Source organism: Danio aesculapii, chromosome 1 (assembly GCF_903798145.1).
Source record: "Danio aesculapii chromosome 1, fDanAes4.1, whole genome shotgun sequence".
NCBI classification, from domain to species: Eukaryota; Metazoa; Chordata; class Actinopteri; order Cypriniformes; family Danionidae; genus Danio; species Danio aesculapii.
Genome location: NC_079435.1, coordinates 5,378,911 through 5,392,652, shown reverse-complemented (window position 1 = coordinate 5,392,652; position 13,742 = coordinate 5,378,911). Strand labels below are relative to the sequence as shown.

Below are 13,742 nucleotides of genomic sequence, written 5' to 3'. Positions count from 1 at the left end.
AAGCAAAGTGTACCGTGATTGTTAGTGATGCTGGACACTGACAGATCATCTTTGTTTGGGCAAATGTTCTTACAGCGCTCGTGAATCTTCTCCCTCTGGGAGACACAAAACACACACACACGCACACACACACACACACACACACACACACAAAACAAACACACACATATAGTCAAGTGGATTTTTCATAACACACCTTCAATGAACAGAACCAAAAGCAGTTATTCTGGAGGTGACGCTAAGAGTTTTTCCTCAGCAAAAGACACTGGGTGGAAAAGCAAGGGTCATGAAAGCTTCAGAAAACCAAGTGTGCGCAAACACACAAGGATTTTTTTTTTCAGGAGCTCAGGGTACATATAGCACACACATACATCCATGTCACAGAATGACATTTAAATAAGTGGAAAATAAAATATTGACCTTAAAAATGTTTTTAAAAATGATTTTGTAACAAATAAGATATTCTCCAGAAGAAAAAATGTTATCAGAAATACTATGAAAATTTCCTTTATCTGTTAAATATCACTTGAGAGATATTTGAATAAGAATAAATATTTCACAGGATGCGTGTGTGTGTGTGTGTGTGTGTGTGTGTGTGTGTGTGTGTGTGTGTGTGTGTGCGTGTGTGTGTGTGAATTATTGATGTGAGTGTGTTCACCTGAGCCGTGTCCTGCAGGTATGAGCTGAAGTGTTCTCGGGTGATGTTGGGCAGGTAGAATGAAGGCATGACTTCGGTCTCGCTGAAATCCAAACCCCAGGTCTTCGTGAAGAAGTCGGACTCTCTCTTAGCCAGCCGGGGGTCATTGAGGGCCGCGGGGAGATTCACTTTAGAGTTATACACAGTCCAGCGGTGCTGATCGGCCACCACCGACGGACCCTCGCACAGACCACCGCCATCACCTGTGCGGAAGACCACCAAGGGTTACTACACTTCATATTAAGGTTGATTTTTATATTCAGTGCCTACAGAAAATCAGCACACCCCTTTGAAATAATGACTTTATTTGACGACATACAGCCTGAAATCAAATCACATTGCAATTAACTTTTGCAGCCTTTCAAATGTTTTTGTGACCTTCTAACCTGTCTTTCTACACCTTCTACACCAAGGTCTTTTTAAAGGAGGGTGTAATGCGAGTCAAATTATAGATTTTCTATCTATCTATCTATCTATCTATCTATCTATCTATCTATCTATCTATCTATCTATCTATCTATCTATCTATCCATCCATCCATCCACATTTCTATCTATCCATGTATCTATCTATCCATCCATCCATCCATACATGTTTCATCCATCTACATTTCTATCTATCCATCCATCTACGTTTTTTTCTTTCTTTCTTTCTTTCTTTCTCTTTCTTTCTTTCTTTCTTTCTTATCCATTAATCTACATATCACCCATCCACATTTCTATCTATCTATCTATCTATCTATCTATCTATCTATCTATCTATCTATCTATCTATCTATCTATCTATCTATCTATCTATCTATCTATCTATCTATCCATCCATCCATCCATCCACATTTCTATCTACCCATGTATTTATCTATCTATATATCTATCTATTTATCCATCCATCTATCTATCCATCCATCTATCCATCCATCCACCCACATTTCTATCTATCCATCCATCTATCCATCCATCCATCCATCTATCCATCCATCCACATTTCTATCTACCCATGTATTTATCTATCTATCTATCTATCTATATATCTATCTATCTATCCATCCATCCATCTATCTATCCATCCATCTATATATCCATCCATCCACATTTCTATCTATCCATCCATCTATCCATCCATCCACATTTCTATCTATCCATCCATCTATCTATCCATCCATCCATCCATCCACATTTCTATCCATCCATCCACATTTCTATCCATGCATCCATCTATCCATCCATCCACATTTCTATCCATCCATCCATAGATCCATCCATCCATCCATCCATCCATCCATCTATCTATCTACATTTCTATCCATCCATCCATCTATTTACGTTTCTATCTATTTACATTTCTGTCAATCTATCTATCCACCCATCCATCCATCCATCCATCCATCTATCTCTCATTTCTTCAGTCTGGAGAGATGAAAAGCTATAAAACACTGACAACAATCATCTTTATAGTATTAGGCAGGACACACACACACAGACAAATGAAGCGTTTCTTACCGGTGGGCTCTTTAGGACAAACGTCCGGCAGCGAGCGGGCCGTCCGGTAGTGTTTGGGGGCCAGTGGAGGCTCTCTGTGTTTCCGGAAAAACCCATCGCTGGTTCCTCCTCCTGCTCCACTGCACTGAGGGATCGGCGACGAGCCCTGATTGGAGGACATCACTGCAGATCCTCACTGGAGACACACACAATTAAAGACAGAGAGGATGTGAACACAAATCAACATCCTGGCAAATAAGGAAGTTCCTACTGACTTCACTATAGTATTATGATCAAGTGTGAACCAGAATATTGAATAAAGGCCAGTGATTTCCTCCAATATCTAGCCTTAAAATCCTCGCTGGAGACACACATCAACATCCTGGCAGAGCAGGAAGTTCATACTGACTTTACTATAGTCTCATTATGAACCATAATATTGAATAAAGTGTGGCAATTTCCTCCAACATCTTGCCTTAGAAGCCCAAGTGGTTACAAACTGAAAGCGAAAGCAAATTTTCTGATTTAGTTTAAAGCTTAGCAACACAATCAGTGGATTTACTTGCATGGATTAATTGTTCATCTTAAGAAAAGCACGGAGTATGAAACTATAGTCTGGCCTAGGGCTGGGCGATATGAGCAAAATCTCATATCACGATATAATTCATCTCATATGTTATATATTCTGATATAATATGATACCATTTAATTAATTAATAGTTTATGCATATTGACCAAATGTAAAAGACATCAGCTGTCACATCCATAGTGTCACATTTCACAGCTGTCACATCCCTAACGGAAAAGTGTCACATCCATAACGACCCTTTTTCCTCATAAATGCAAAAATGTCAAATAAAATAAAATCAATCATGTTTGTTCTATAGTGAGCCGACTCATATCTGTTTGATTATCACTGTTTCTTTTGGGTTGTGTAGTTTAATTGACAGAACTTCTACAAAGTATGTTGTATGCTGTAAACTCGCAAACTTTTGTTGTCACATCCATAACGCATGTTTATTTTCCTAATATAAAAATGTAAATTAAAAAATGTTTACAGACTGATATTTTTATGATCTCATAACTTTGTGGTTAGTTGTTTTGGAAAATATAAAGAGATGCGTCAATATAATGTTAACGTATACTTTCTATGTGAATTTATGTTTTGAGTTTTTACTACAAAAGTCACATCCATAATGCTGGAATTGCTCATAAATATATATATATATATATATATATATATATATATATATATATATATATATATATATATATATATATATATATACATACATATATATATATATATATATATATATATATATATATATATATATATACATACATATATATATATATACACATACATATACATATATATACATACATATATATATATATGTATATATATATATATATATATATATATATACATATATATATATATATATATATATATACACACATACATATATATATATATATATATATATACACACACACACATATACATATACATTAGGCTTGTGCCGGTATTCGGTAATGCGATAAATCACGGTAATGAATATGCACGATATTGTTATCGCGGGCACTTCAAAATACCGTGAAAAATAATAGATCCGAATTTATATTCTTAGAACGCGCCTTAGCTTATTTTCCATCAACCGCTTGAAGAAACACTGCGTATATGCTGCGCAGAACTGATGCGCACTCTGATTTAAACAATCCCCGCATGTAGAAGCCCTGTGTGTGCAGTGCGCGCCGCCGCTGCCACCGCACTATTAATCCTCACACGCAGGCCATCTGGCAGACTGGGCACTTTCCCGGTGGGCCGACGTACTTTTTGGGCCGGGCTGATCATCGTCTTATGATCTGATCGGCCCATAAAAGGCTTAGCAGCCTATCGTTTTTGTTCTGCCTTATTGATTGACGCTGCTGTGATCTGTGACTCTCTGAAAGTAGATGCTTTTTTTCCCGGACAGACAGACCGGGCCGGTCCATGTGACACTCTGCAGCCCATTGGTTCTTTTCGGTATTGACATTGGGCTGGCCCAATCACAAACTCCTATTTTGGACTCCGTGTGAGCGTGCGTCGTCTGTGTGTATTTGTCAAAATAGTCGAGAGTCAGAGAGAAGAAACGCAAGGGAGGCGCAGAGAAATCGCGGGAAATACACCGGCGTTTCATTTAGCGATTCTGAAAAGTTCTCTGTTCATTCTAGTACACGGCTAAAAACGCAAATCACGTGACCACACACTCTCTGCCCAGAGCTGCAGCCACTAGTTCAGCGGGTGAGCATAAACCCCAGGTCAGAGTATAGTGCATGTCAGACAGTTCATCTGCTGGGTGATCTCATCTCACTATAGTTGTTAAACGTGATATTGAATTCATCTTGTTGTCTCTATCTAACAATTCTTATGTCTTTTGAATCACTTGTTCTCAGTTAACTGTTTTGGCTGAGTGCAAAGATAAGCTAATATATTAATTTATGTAACCACATACACTGATTCTGCACATTGACTGATTGCTAACCTTTATCGTTTAAATTTAATGTACGTTATACTGTTATAATGGCCTTTATTGGTTATTAAAACTGATATTCTGCAAAAGAGACAGGGTAAAGTTCATTCTTTTCAATGGAAATGAAAGGAGACAGTTATATTTAAGCCTTGTTTTGTTATAAATATGCAGTGTGAAGATGATGCTCATAAAAATATGCAGCTACACGAGGCTGTTTGGTGTCTGTTAATCATAATATCAAAATGAAACAAATTTGACTTATATTATGTTTTCATTGTTTAGATAGTGAAACAGCAAGCAGGATGAGGTGAAAGAGGTTAAAATGTAACACTGTTCCCTTTGAAGATTTACCCATGCATTAGCAGGCAGTTTTTGTTATGTTTATTATTGAATATAGGCTGATTGAATAGTGTATTGAATAAGCTAAATTGACTGTAGTGTATGAGTGTGTGTGAATGAGTGTGTATGGGTGGTTTCCAATATTGGGTTGTGGCTGGAAAGGCATCTGCTGCATAAAACATGCTGGAATAGTTGGCAGTTCATTCCACTGTGGCAACCCCTGATAAATTGGGACTTATGCGAAGAAAAATAAATGAATGAATAGTGTATTTTTTTTAGAACTCAACAAATATCTTTATGGACAGTATACAGAAATTAAATTGAAATTAAATTGAATTGCCCCAGTCCAGCCCTGGTTACACAAAGAAGAAGCATGGCGGAAGGAGGAACGCTGCCGACACTTTATCCCCCTTCAAAAAGGTTAAAGTCAGAAGTTTGGAAATATTTTGGGTTCCAAAAAAAATGCAGAGGGATTACGAAGACGGTTTCCCTTTTGCACATTCACTTTGATATAATTGCTCAAGTTTACTTTTATATTGTGTAATGTTTTATTTATATTTATTTGTATTTAAATGTTTGAAGTACTTTTAGTTAATTAAAAAGTTATTAAAGTTTTGTTATTGAAGTTTTTTGTCTTTTTTTACCTGTTTCTCTAGTAAAATTACAATATCGTGATAATACCGTATACCGTGATAAAAGCTCAATCAATTAATCGCAGCATGAAAATGTGATACCGGCACATGCCTAATATACATATATATATATATATATATATATATATATATATATATACACACACATATACATATACACACACATATATACACATATACATATACACACACACATATACATATATATACATATATATATATATATATATATATATATATATAAATATATAAATATATATATATATATATATATATATATATATATATATATATATATATATATATATATATATATATATATATATATATATATATACACATATACATATACACATATATATATACACATATACATATACACACATATATATATACACGTATACATATACACATATATATATATATATATATACACATATACATATCTATACATATATATACACATATATATATACACAGTGTTTCCTTTAGGATTTTTTCCAGCTGTGGCGGCAGGCCTTTTTTACACAGATCTACTAACTACCTGTGGCGTTATTTCAATGACAAATGTTGTGAGAGCAGTATTATGAGTCGAGATCGCATTTATGTAATAGCCTACAGCATGCGAATCTCTTTGCTTGCACGCCGATTTCCTCTGCTCGTGCACAAAGCTTCTTGCGCGCCCTCAAATACGCGCTGCGCAAGCGCAGACAGTGTTGCCAGGTTTGGCCGGTTTTGAATTTATTTTTGCAGGTAAACGGTGACATGGGCTGGAAATTTGGGCGGTTTTGCCAGTCCCGGTCTGCCCTCATAAACCTGTTTTGATCTCCCAAAGAGATGCCATAGCCCCCGTTCTTCACATACATATGCTTAGAACAGTGTACAAACGCTTGTGATGTCGACAGCTTTTGGGCTGGAAACAGTCAGCATCATCTGGCAACACTGAGTGCAGATTTTCTTGTGCGCTCTCAAATAAACGCTGCTGAGGTGTGATTTAGTGCGTTTATGTAACGAGTATGTCTCCCAACGTTTATTAGATTTGCTAGGAATATTTATGAATGTCTCCAATAGACCTACAGAGCGGTATTAATGCGTCCTGAAGTAAAGTGAAACGGCTATATGTCGTGTTTGCTGGCCTCACGCATAACCTTAAAGGGTTAAACAAATGACGCACAGCACTACTACGGTCGGTTACAGAAAGGTTCGCACTGTTATAGTTCACTTGCCCTTTAATACGTTTTGGTGCGATTATCACCCGCTATTACAAAAATAAAATGTTTTGAATGAGAAGCTGTAATGTAGCCGTGGCGGGATGAATTTTGGCGTGGCGCCCAACCATGGAAAAATGAATGTAGCGGAAACCATGTATATATATATATATATATATATTTTTTTTTAATACAATCAGAAATGTACTTATTTATATGCAATCATATTTCTTCTTTTATTTAGATCTGCAGGGCAAATGTTTGATTATAAATGCAAACATAAATATTAATGAAATATAAAACACTTTTCAAAAACTAATGATTACAGGTCCAACATAAAAATACCCCAAAATAAAATGCAATACAAACATTGTACTTTCAAGATGAAGACTCTCTCACTTTGCTGCTATTCATCTTTCTGTCTGCATCCCCATAATGGCTCACTGCATTTGGCCTGATGCTTAAAAATGTTTTCAAGAGTCATTTAAATAATAAAGTAAAAAAAAGTTTTTATTTAACAGTAAAAAATAAATAAAAACTAATGATACACACACATATACACATTTTTACATACAATATTTACCGACTCTTTAAACTCTGGAGAAGATTCTTTCTACTTCTGCTTAATAATAAGCCCACAGTGGGTATAAAAATAACTGAGTCAGAGTGAAAAACACAAAAATAGATGATGAAGTGAAACGCGACGCAACACTCAAACACACACATCCTGCAGGTGTGTGTGCAGTGATCGGAATCATCATCTCAGCATGTTTAATGAGATGTTCAGACTTGAATGTAAAAGTGAGATCTGCTGCAGAAGAATTGAAACACACACACACACACACACACACACACAGTCAGTCTAACCATTCAGAATGAGAAACGAAAGTGCTGAGGTTTCACTAGAACTTGCTGTGGTCTGAGCTGAGCTGTGACAATCACCAACATACTCGAGGAAACTGCAGGAAGACAGAAAAACACCACTGATAGCAAACGCACACTAACTGCACGCCAAACGGATGTTCATTCACTGATGAATCAGTCTCTCCAACAGCTGTCAAGAGCTTATCAGAGTCTTACTTCACCCCAAATTAAAATAAATATAAAACTATATTAAATACTATTCATCTGCATTACCTGCATTTCGTTGCCTTGTACTTGTACATGTGTGATGACAATAAATTGAATCTAATCTAATCTAATCTTTGCTGTCATCTGGACATATTTTCTTCAAATTCTTATTAGTTTTATGAAAAAGAAAGAAAGAAACTAATATATTTATATAATTGCAGCATTTAGTGGAAATGTAATCCCTATTAGTATTTTTAGTGATGCACAAAATACCGAAAAAATTGTTGTTTTTGCGATAATAGTGTTTGAGAAATTACATTTATTTTATGCACTGTTTGTTTATCTATATTGCGACTTCCTGATTTGTCCTTAAGTCGCTAGAGAGGCAGTGAAGGTCCTTTGAATTTGTGACGCGCTGATGGCTGAGACAGACACGCTGAGCCCAAGATGTTATTAACAAAACTTTATATATTGTTGAAACATGACAAACAAAACATCAATTTGTGGGTTAAATACCCGTTGTCTATGGAGCTGATTATTGCGTTGTATAGGGTTGTTTCGTGTGCTGTGGCGGTCAACAAAAAATACAGCTACCCCACTGTCCTTCTCTCCTCCTAATATCTGTGTGATTGTGCACGCACTTTATTTGCTCTAGCAGGTGCAAGGTAGGCCCACGTGACTAAAAACATAAAACGTCACTGTGAAACCCGAACTAATCAGTATACAAATAAACATTATAATTGAATGAAAAGTAATATGGCTCCTTTAATCTATTTTTGACCAATCAGATTGAGACGTGCTATCTTTAGCCCCGCCTCCTCAGTTGCTAGTTGCGGTTCTGCTATTGGCTGGAAAGCTGAACCCAGAGCCAAAAGAAACAAGTGGGCGGAGTCGAGACGAGAGATTAAAATGACAACAGCCAATCAGAGTCAGAATATCTGCGCAGGTTTTCGCTCATTCATAGTGTTTTAATGACTAAATGTTTGCAGCTAGTCTTTAAGTCTGAATTAGAATAAATTCGATCTGAAAAATTAATTTCACCTGTTTACTATCATTAATTTAAAAAAAAGCATTTTTAAAAGCATTGTTTTAAACAATAGTAAGTATATAGTTAAGTAGTTAAGTAACAATATCAAATTTAGCATATTTTCCTAGTATCATGCAGCCATAGTATTTTTATTATTCATAGAATTTTCACAACGTTATAGATTGCCACATATTATGGCATTTTTTATTTTTATTTTTAGACTTCATATTTCATGACTAGAGGTTTCGTACATTTTAATTGTTCGCATTGCAACACTAACCCTAAAACTAGGCTTTTCCCCTCAGTATTCTCATAAAATAAATAAAAACCAATGTACTTTACAAATAAATGCAGTATTTCCTGGACAAACGCAATCACGAGAAGGCATTCATGTCAGCCCAAACATGCTGACACTATTTAAACATTTCTTATGCTTATTTGTGCACTATTATTGACAATTACGATCACAGTGCACATCATAATAACCTTGACAAAAAATACATACATTTCTATGTTTTGGCCAAGCGGAAACCTCCCGCTCTCTCTCGGGAAGCCAATACGGAAGTAACTGAAACTGCAATTCATCAAAATTCCGCTAGTCCTGGCTCCATAATAGAGCAAGTTGCAATTGAGCCCACTGTTAGAATGGCCAACTTTACAGCAGAAAAAAAGGTGTTTACAGCCTGGTACAAAGAACGATTTTGGGTCATATAGCTATTATAACCCATCATGACAACTGTGAGGGGGTGAATTTTTTTATACCTCATCCATTTCCTTTATATTAGGTTATATTAAGTTTGCATAATTAAGGGCGTGGCCACTTGAGTGACAGCTAGGTCTCGCTGGTCGCCGTCACTTCACCTCAGCTGAATCCGGCAGATTAGCCACTGATCTCGGCATATTCATCGTATTTTTGTTTTGTTTTATGTGGCTTTACACAGTCAGCTGCCTTTTGGACTTATTTCTTACAATTATCAGATGATATGGGATGCTGTGTGCATTTAATTGTGCTCACAAACCATTCACGTGATCTCCGTTTCCCATGTGAGTAAAGTTATATTCTTATACACCATCTCTATAAATGTGTGTGTTTTATTTAAGATCATTTATCATTAATATTTTTCTTTAGACCCATAAAGCACTCCAGAATGTGACATTGATTAGCTGTAGGCTCTAGAACAGTCATTTAAAGCGTTATCATACAGTGTTATGCTGGAGTTCATCAATAGTCTTTATTTACTAACACAGACTATATCTGAAGTGTTTGGAAGTAATTCGCGTTTTCCTCCTGTAGAAAAACATCATAAGAACAATATTTAGAGGCTCAATGTATTACTACAGTGTTTTTAAAAGTCTAAACACTTTATTGATATAGTGTACAGCCAAGCACATGTGGTCAGAACACAAACGAGTCACAGGTAATGAAGTATTAAGCGTTTCTCCCAAAGTAAAGTCTGTCTGCCAGGTCTAAGCAAAGTGCCAGCAGGTGTCTGTAGCTCCGCTCACTCTCCGCCTCTTTGCCCTTGTTTGGTATCCCGCCGTGGGTGCGATGACGCGCGAACAAAATGGCTACGGTTGGCCGCGCCTACTTGTAGCTTCTTTTGCGTTCTTCAGAAACCTATGGGTGACGTCACGGATACTACGTCCATATATTTTACAGTCTATGGATTTGGCGCCCTGATGAAGAGGAAATCCAGCATGAAAGGAAGAACTCTGCAGTTCACCAGACACATAAAATTAACTATATAAACTATTTTCTCAATTTTAATGCAGGAAAATGCGTACTTTTTCAATGGATCTCAGATCTGTTAGGATGTGTGATTGAACTATTCTTGAAAATGTGTCGTTAGATTATCTGTAAATTATAAAAGCGTTTCCTCAAATTTACAAAGCTTTGCTGGCATATGTGGATTTTGAGGACTTTCATTTAATTTAATAATGTGATGGAGGTTTTTGTTGGTTGTTAAACACTTACTGTTATTAATACTTTCCCCGAATTTAACTGAATTCCCATCTATGTTAAAGGATTCGGATTTCTGCCTTCCAATCCATCTCAGCATGGATCAACGTTTATCCTTTTCTCATCATCCTGTTTCTCATTGTTTTTATTAAAGATGATTACTGAATGATGAATGAAGTTAACACCGCTTAATATAAGAATGTTCAGTGCGTTTGCCTGTCTCTTTATAACTATTTTTAGGAGCCACCAAACTTGGTCAGAGGTCACGGAGACCTCGAATGAAACTGAAGGGCTGAGGACTGGAAACAACGGTTACTATTGTTATTTCTATGAGTTAACACTATCCAAAATGTCTAAAGTGATTTAGCTGTTTTTACGGTTAATTATTTTAAAGTGATTCTACTTTTTATTTAGGATAGACTTTGTGTAGTAAGGATATTATAATTGCCCGAATGTAGATTATACCAGTTTTTAACCAGTTTTGATAAAGACGGTTGAGAGGACGCTCAGCCTTGGGTAAGAAACAGAGTGTACTTTAAGTGTGTGTGTTCTATTTGATTATGGATCTGTTCAACAGGTCTGGAGTCAGCTCTAAACAGTCTAGTGGATGTCTGACGTTTATATGCTTAAGATTTTGTTCAGAATTGTACGCACGCACCCACGTGGACATTTTCCTAGTCTATCTGTGTTTTAACCAATCAGGTTACAACATCTATATGTATGATGCAGTTAATGACGTTATGTGAGAGTATAATTGCTATTGATTTGTGATTGTAAGCAGAGCGGCCTAGGAACTCATGCGAGTGTTAAAGCTGACTTCTGCTGATGAAACTGCAAACTATCTTCAGTAAACTTGATTTATTCATTTGATTCATCTGACAGACTGCTCATTCTTTGGGTTAAAACTGTAAATTCACCCCTACATTGTGCACCTGTAAACCCCTGTATTTTCTTGTTTTTATTTACATTTATTCATTTATTTTTGGTTGTTGTTTGGTTATTTGTTTACCTGTTGTTGTCATTGTATCATCACTATTTCGCAAGCATGTTATTTCTTTATAAAAGTAAAATCCTAATAAAATATATATAAAAAGCTACATAAATGAATGATTTCTGAATGATAGCATATGACAGATGAAGTGCTGATTCAATCAAATCAGACAAATCAATCAATAAATCAATCAATAACTCTGAAGAACAATTTAATAATAATCATGGCTGGTTAAGTTGGCTGTTTACACACTGTTAATAATTTCGCTGATTTAACTGAACTCCCATGTATCGTCAACTTAGAATTATAAGGTTGTGTCTGACATTTTTGTCAAAATTGAGTTATTGACATATTCTTATTTCATGACAAATTATTTACATTATGGGAAGTTGTTTACATTTTAAGACTTTTCATTTAAAAAACAAATGTCATACTGTTTTCTATTGAAATGCAAAAACTTTGAAGCTCAAAATCTCTAAATCATTCAGAATGCAGATAGAACCTTATAATTCCAAGGTGACTGTGTGTGCACCTGTAAACAACTGTATTCTCTTGTGTGTCTTGAGTGATTTTATTTTAATTTATTCATTTATTGTTGTTGTCATTGTATCGTCACTATTTCACAAGCATCTTATTTCTTTATAAAAGTAAAAACTTAATAAAATATATATAAAAACTACATAAATGAATGATTTCTGAATGATAGCACATGGCAGATGAAGTGCTGATTCAATCAAATCAGACATATCGATCAATAAATCAATCACTAACTTACAACCAAGCCTATTTGACTTAAATCCCCTCATCTCGACAGCTAATGAGAAAAACTGTGTTTGATGAACTAAATATTTACATTACTACGAGTCCTCTGTAAATATGCCTAAATAACGCAAATGACAGCTCATTCATCATCTTATTTTAATTATTATTAACGTGTTTAAGCTTCACTTGTAAGCACAAACTACATCTTTACCTTATTCATTAGATGTCCGATATAATTTTTAGTCAGTTATTACTAATAATTCGTGATTAAATCACTTTGATAAGCAAAACAAGCAGCTTGTCGCTTTAATAACACGTCTCCTTCATCTTAACACGCACTCACACGTCTGTTTAATCACATTAAGAGCAAAAATGGGTGTAATTTCAGACGGTTTTACGGTTTATTCATCAGTTTGACGTGCCGTGTTATTTCAACGTAATGAGCTGCTGCTGCTAGCCCGAGCGCTAATCATAAACATAAACAATCCGCTTCAGCGCCATTAAAGCGCCTCCGTGTCCGTCAGAAATACCACAGCGAGTGTTTATCATGTCAAATACCTGTTTAATGCAATAAAGCAGCTCCTGGCGATCATAATACCGTCGGAATACCTCTCACATCCTCACAGACGGGCTCATATCACACACTCAGCGTTCACCGGCCCATAATGCACTACGCGCGAAACGCGGATACTTCCGGTTTATGCTGTCAACGCTTAAAAGATGAATCACTCCGTTGTCATGCGGTCTTACGATTCGATGTTTACAACATCGAAAACATAAATATATATATATATATATTTAATTAGCCGAATTAGGTGTGATGCAGGATTTTTTTGTTTTCATTTTGATACTTTTGCTTCAATTTATGAATGTCAATGTTCATCTTCTGTTTTAAGGGTATTAATAAATGTATACAGGCTAATAAAATACACTTGATTAAATATATACATTTTTAAAAAGGCTGTAATAAAACTTTCTGTATTTTTCGAGCACTAGAATACGCAAATATCGTCTTTTTTACCATGTTTTACAGAAAA

General features: G+C 35.6%; 1 protein-coding gene across 1 annotated transcript in view; it reads right to left on the bottom strand.

The window, feature by feature from the left end:
- vps54 (VPS54 subunit of GARP complex) overlaps positions 1-13,365 on the bottom strand; it is a 54,351-nt gene extending 40,986 nt beyond the window's left edge. The window contains exons 1-4 of the mRNA XM_056456308.1: positions 13,264-13,365; positions 2,197-2,371; positions 659-900; positions 14-95 (exon numbers count right to left, since the gene is read on the bottom strand). Of these exons, the coding sequence (XP_056312283.1) occupies positions 14-95; positions 659-900; positions 2,197-2,356 (484 nt within the window). The 5' untranslated portion in view covers positions 2,357-2,371; positions 13,264-13,365. The remainder of the gene's footprint in view (positions 1-13; positions 96-658; positions 901-2,196; positions 2,372-13,263) is intronic.
- Positions 13,366-13,742: the final 377 nt, after the last annotated feature.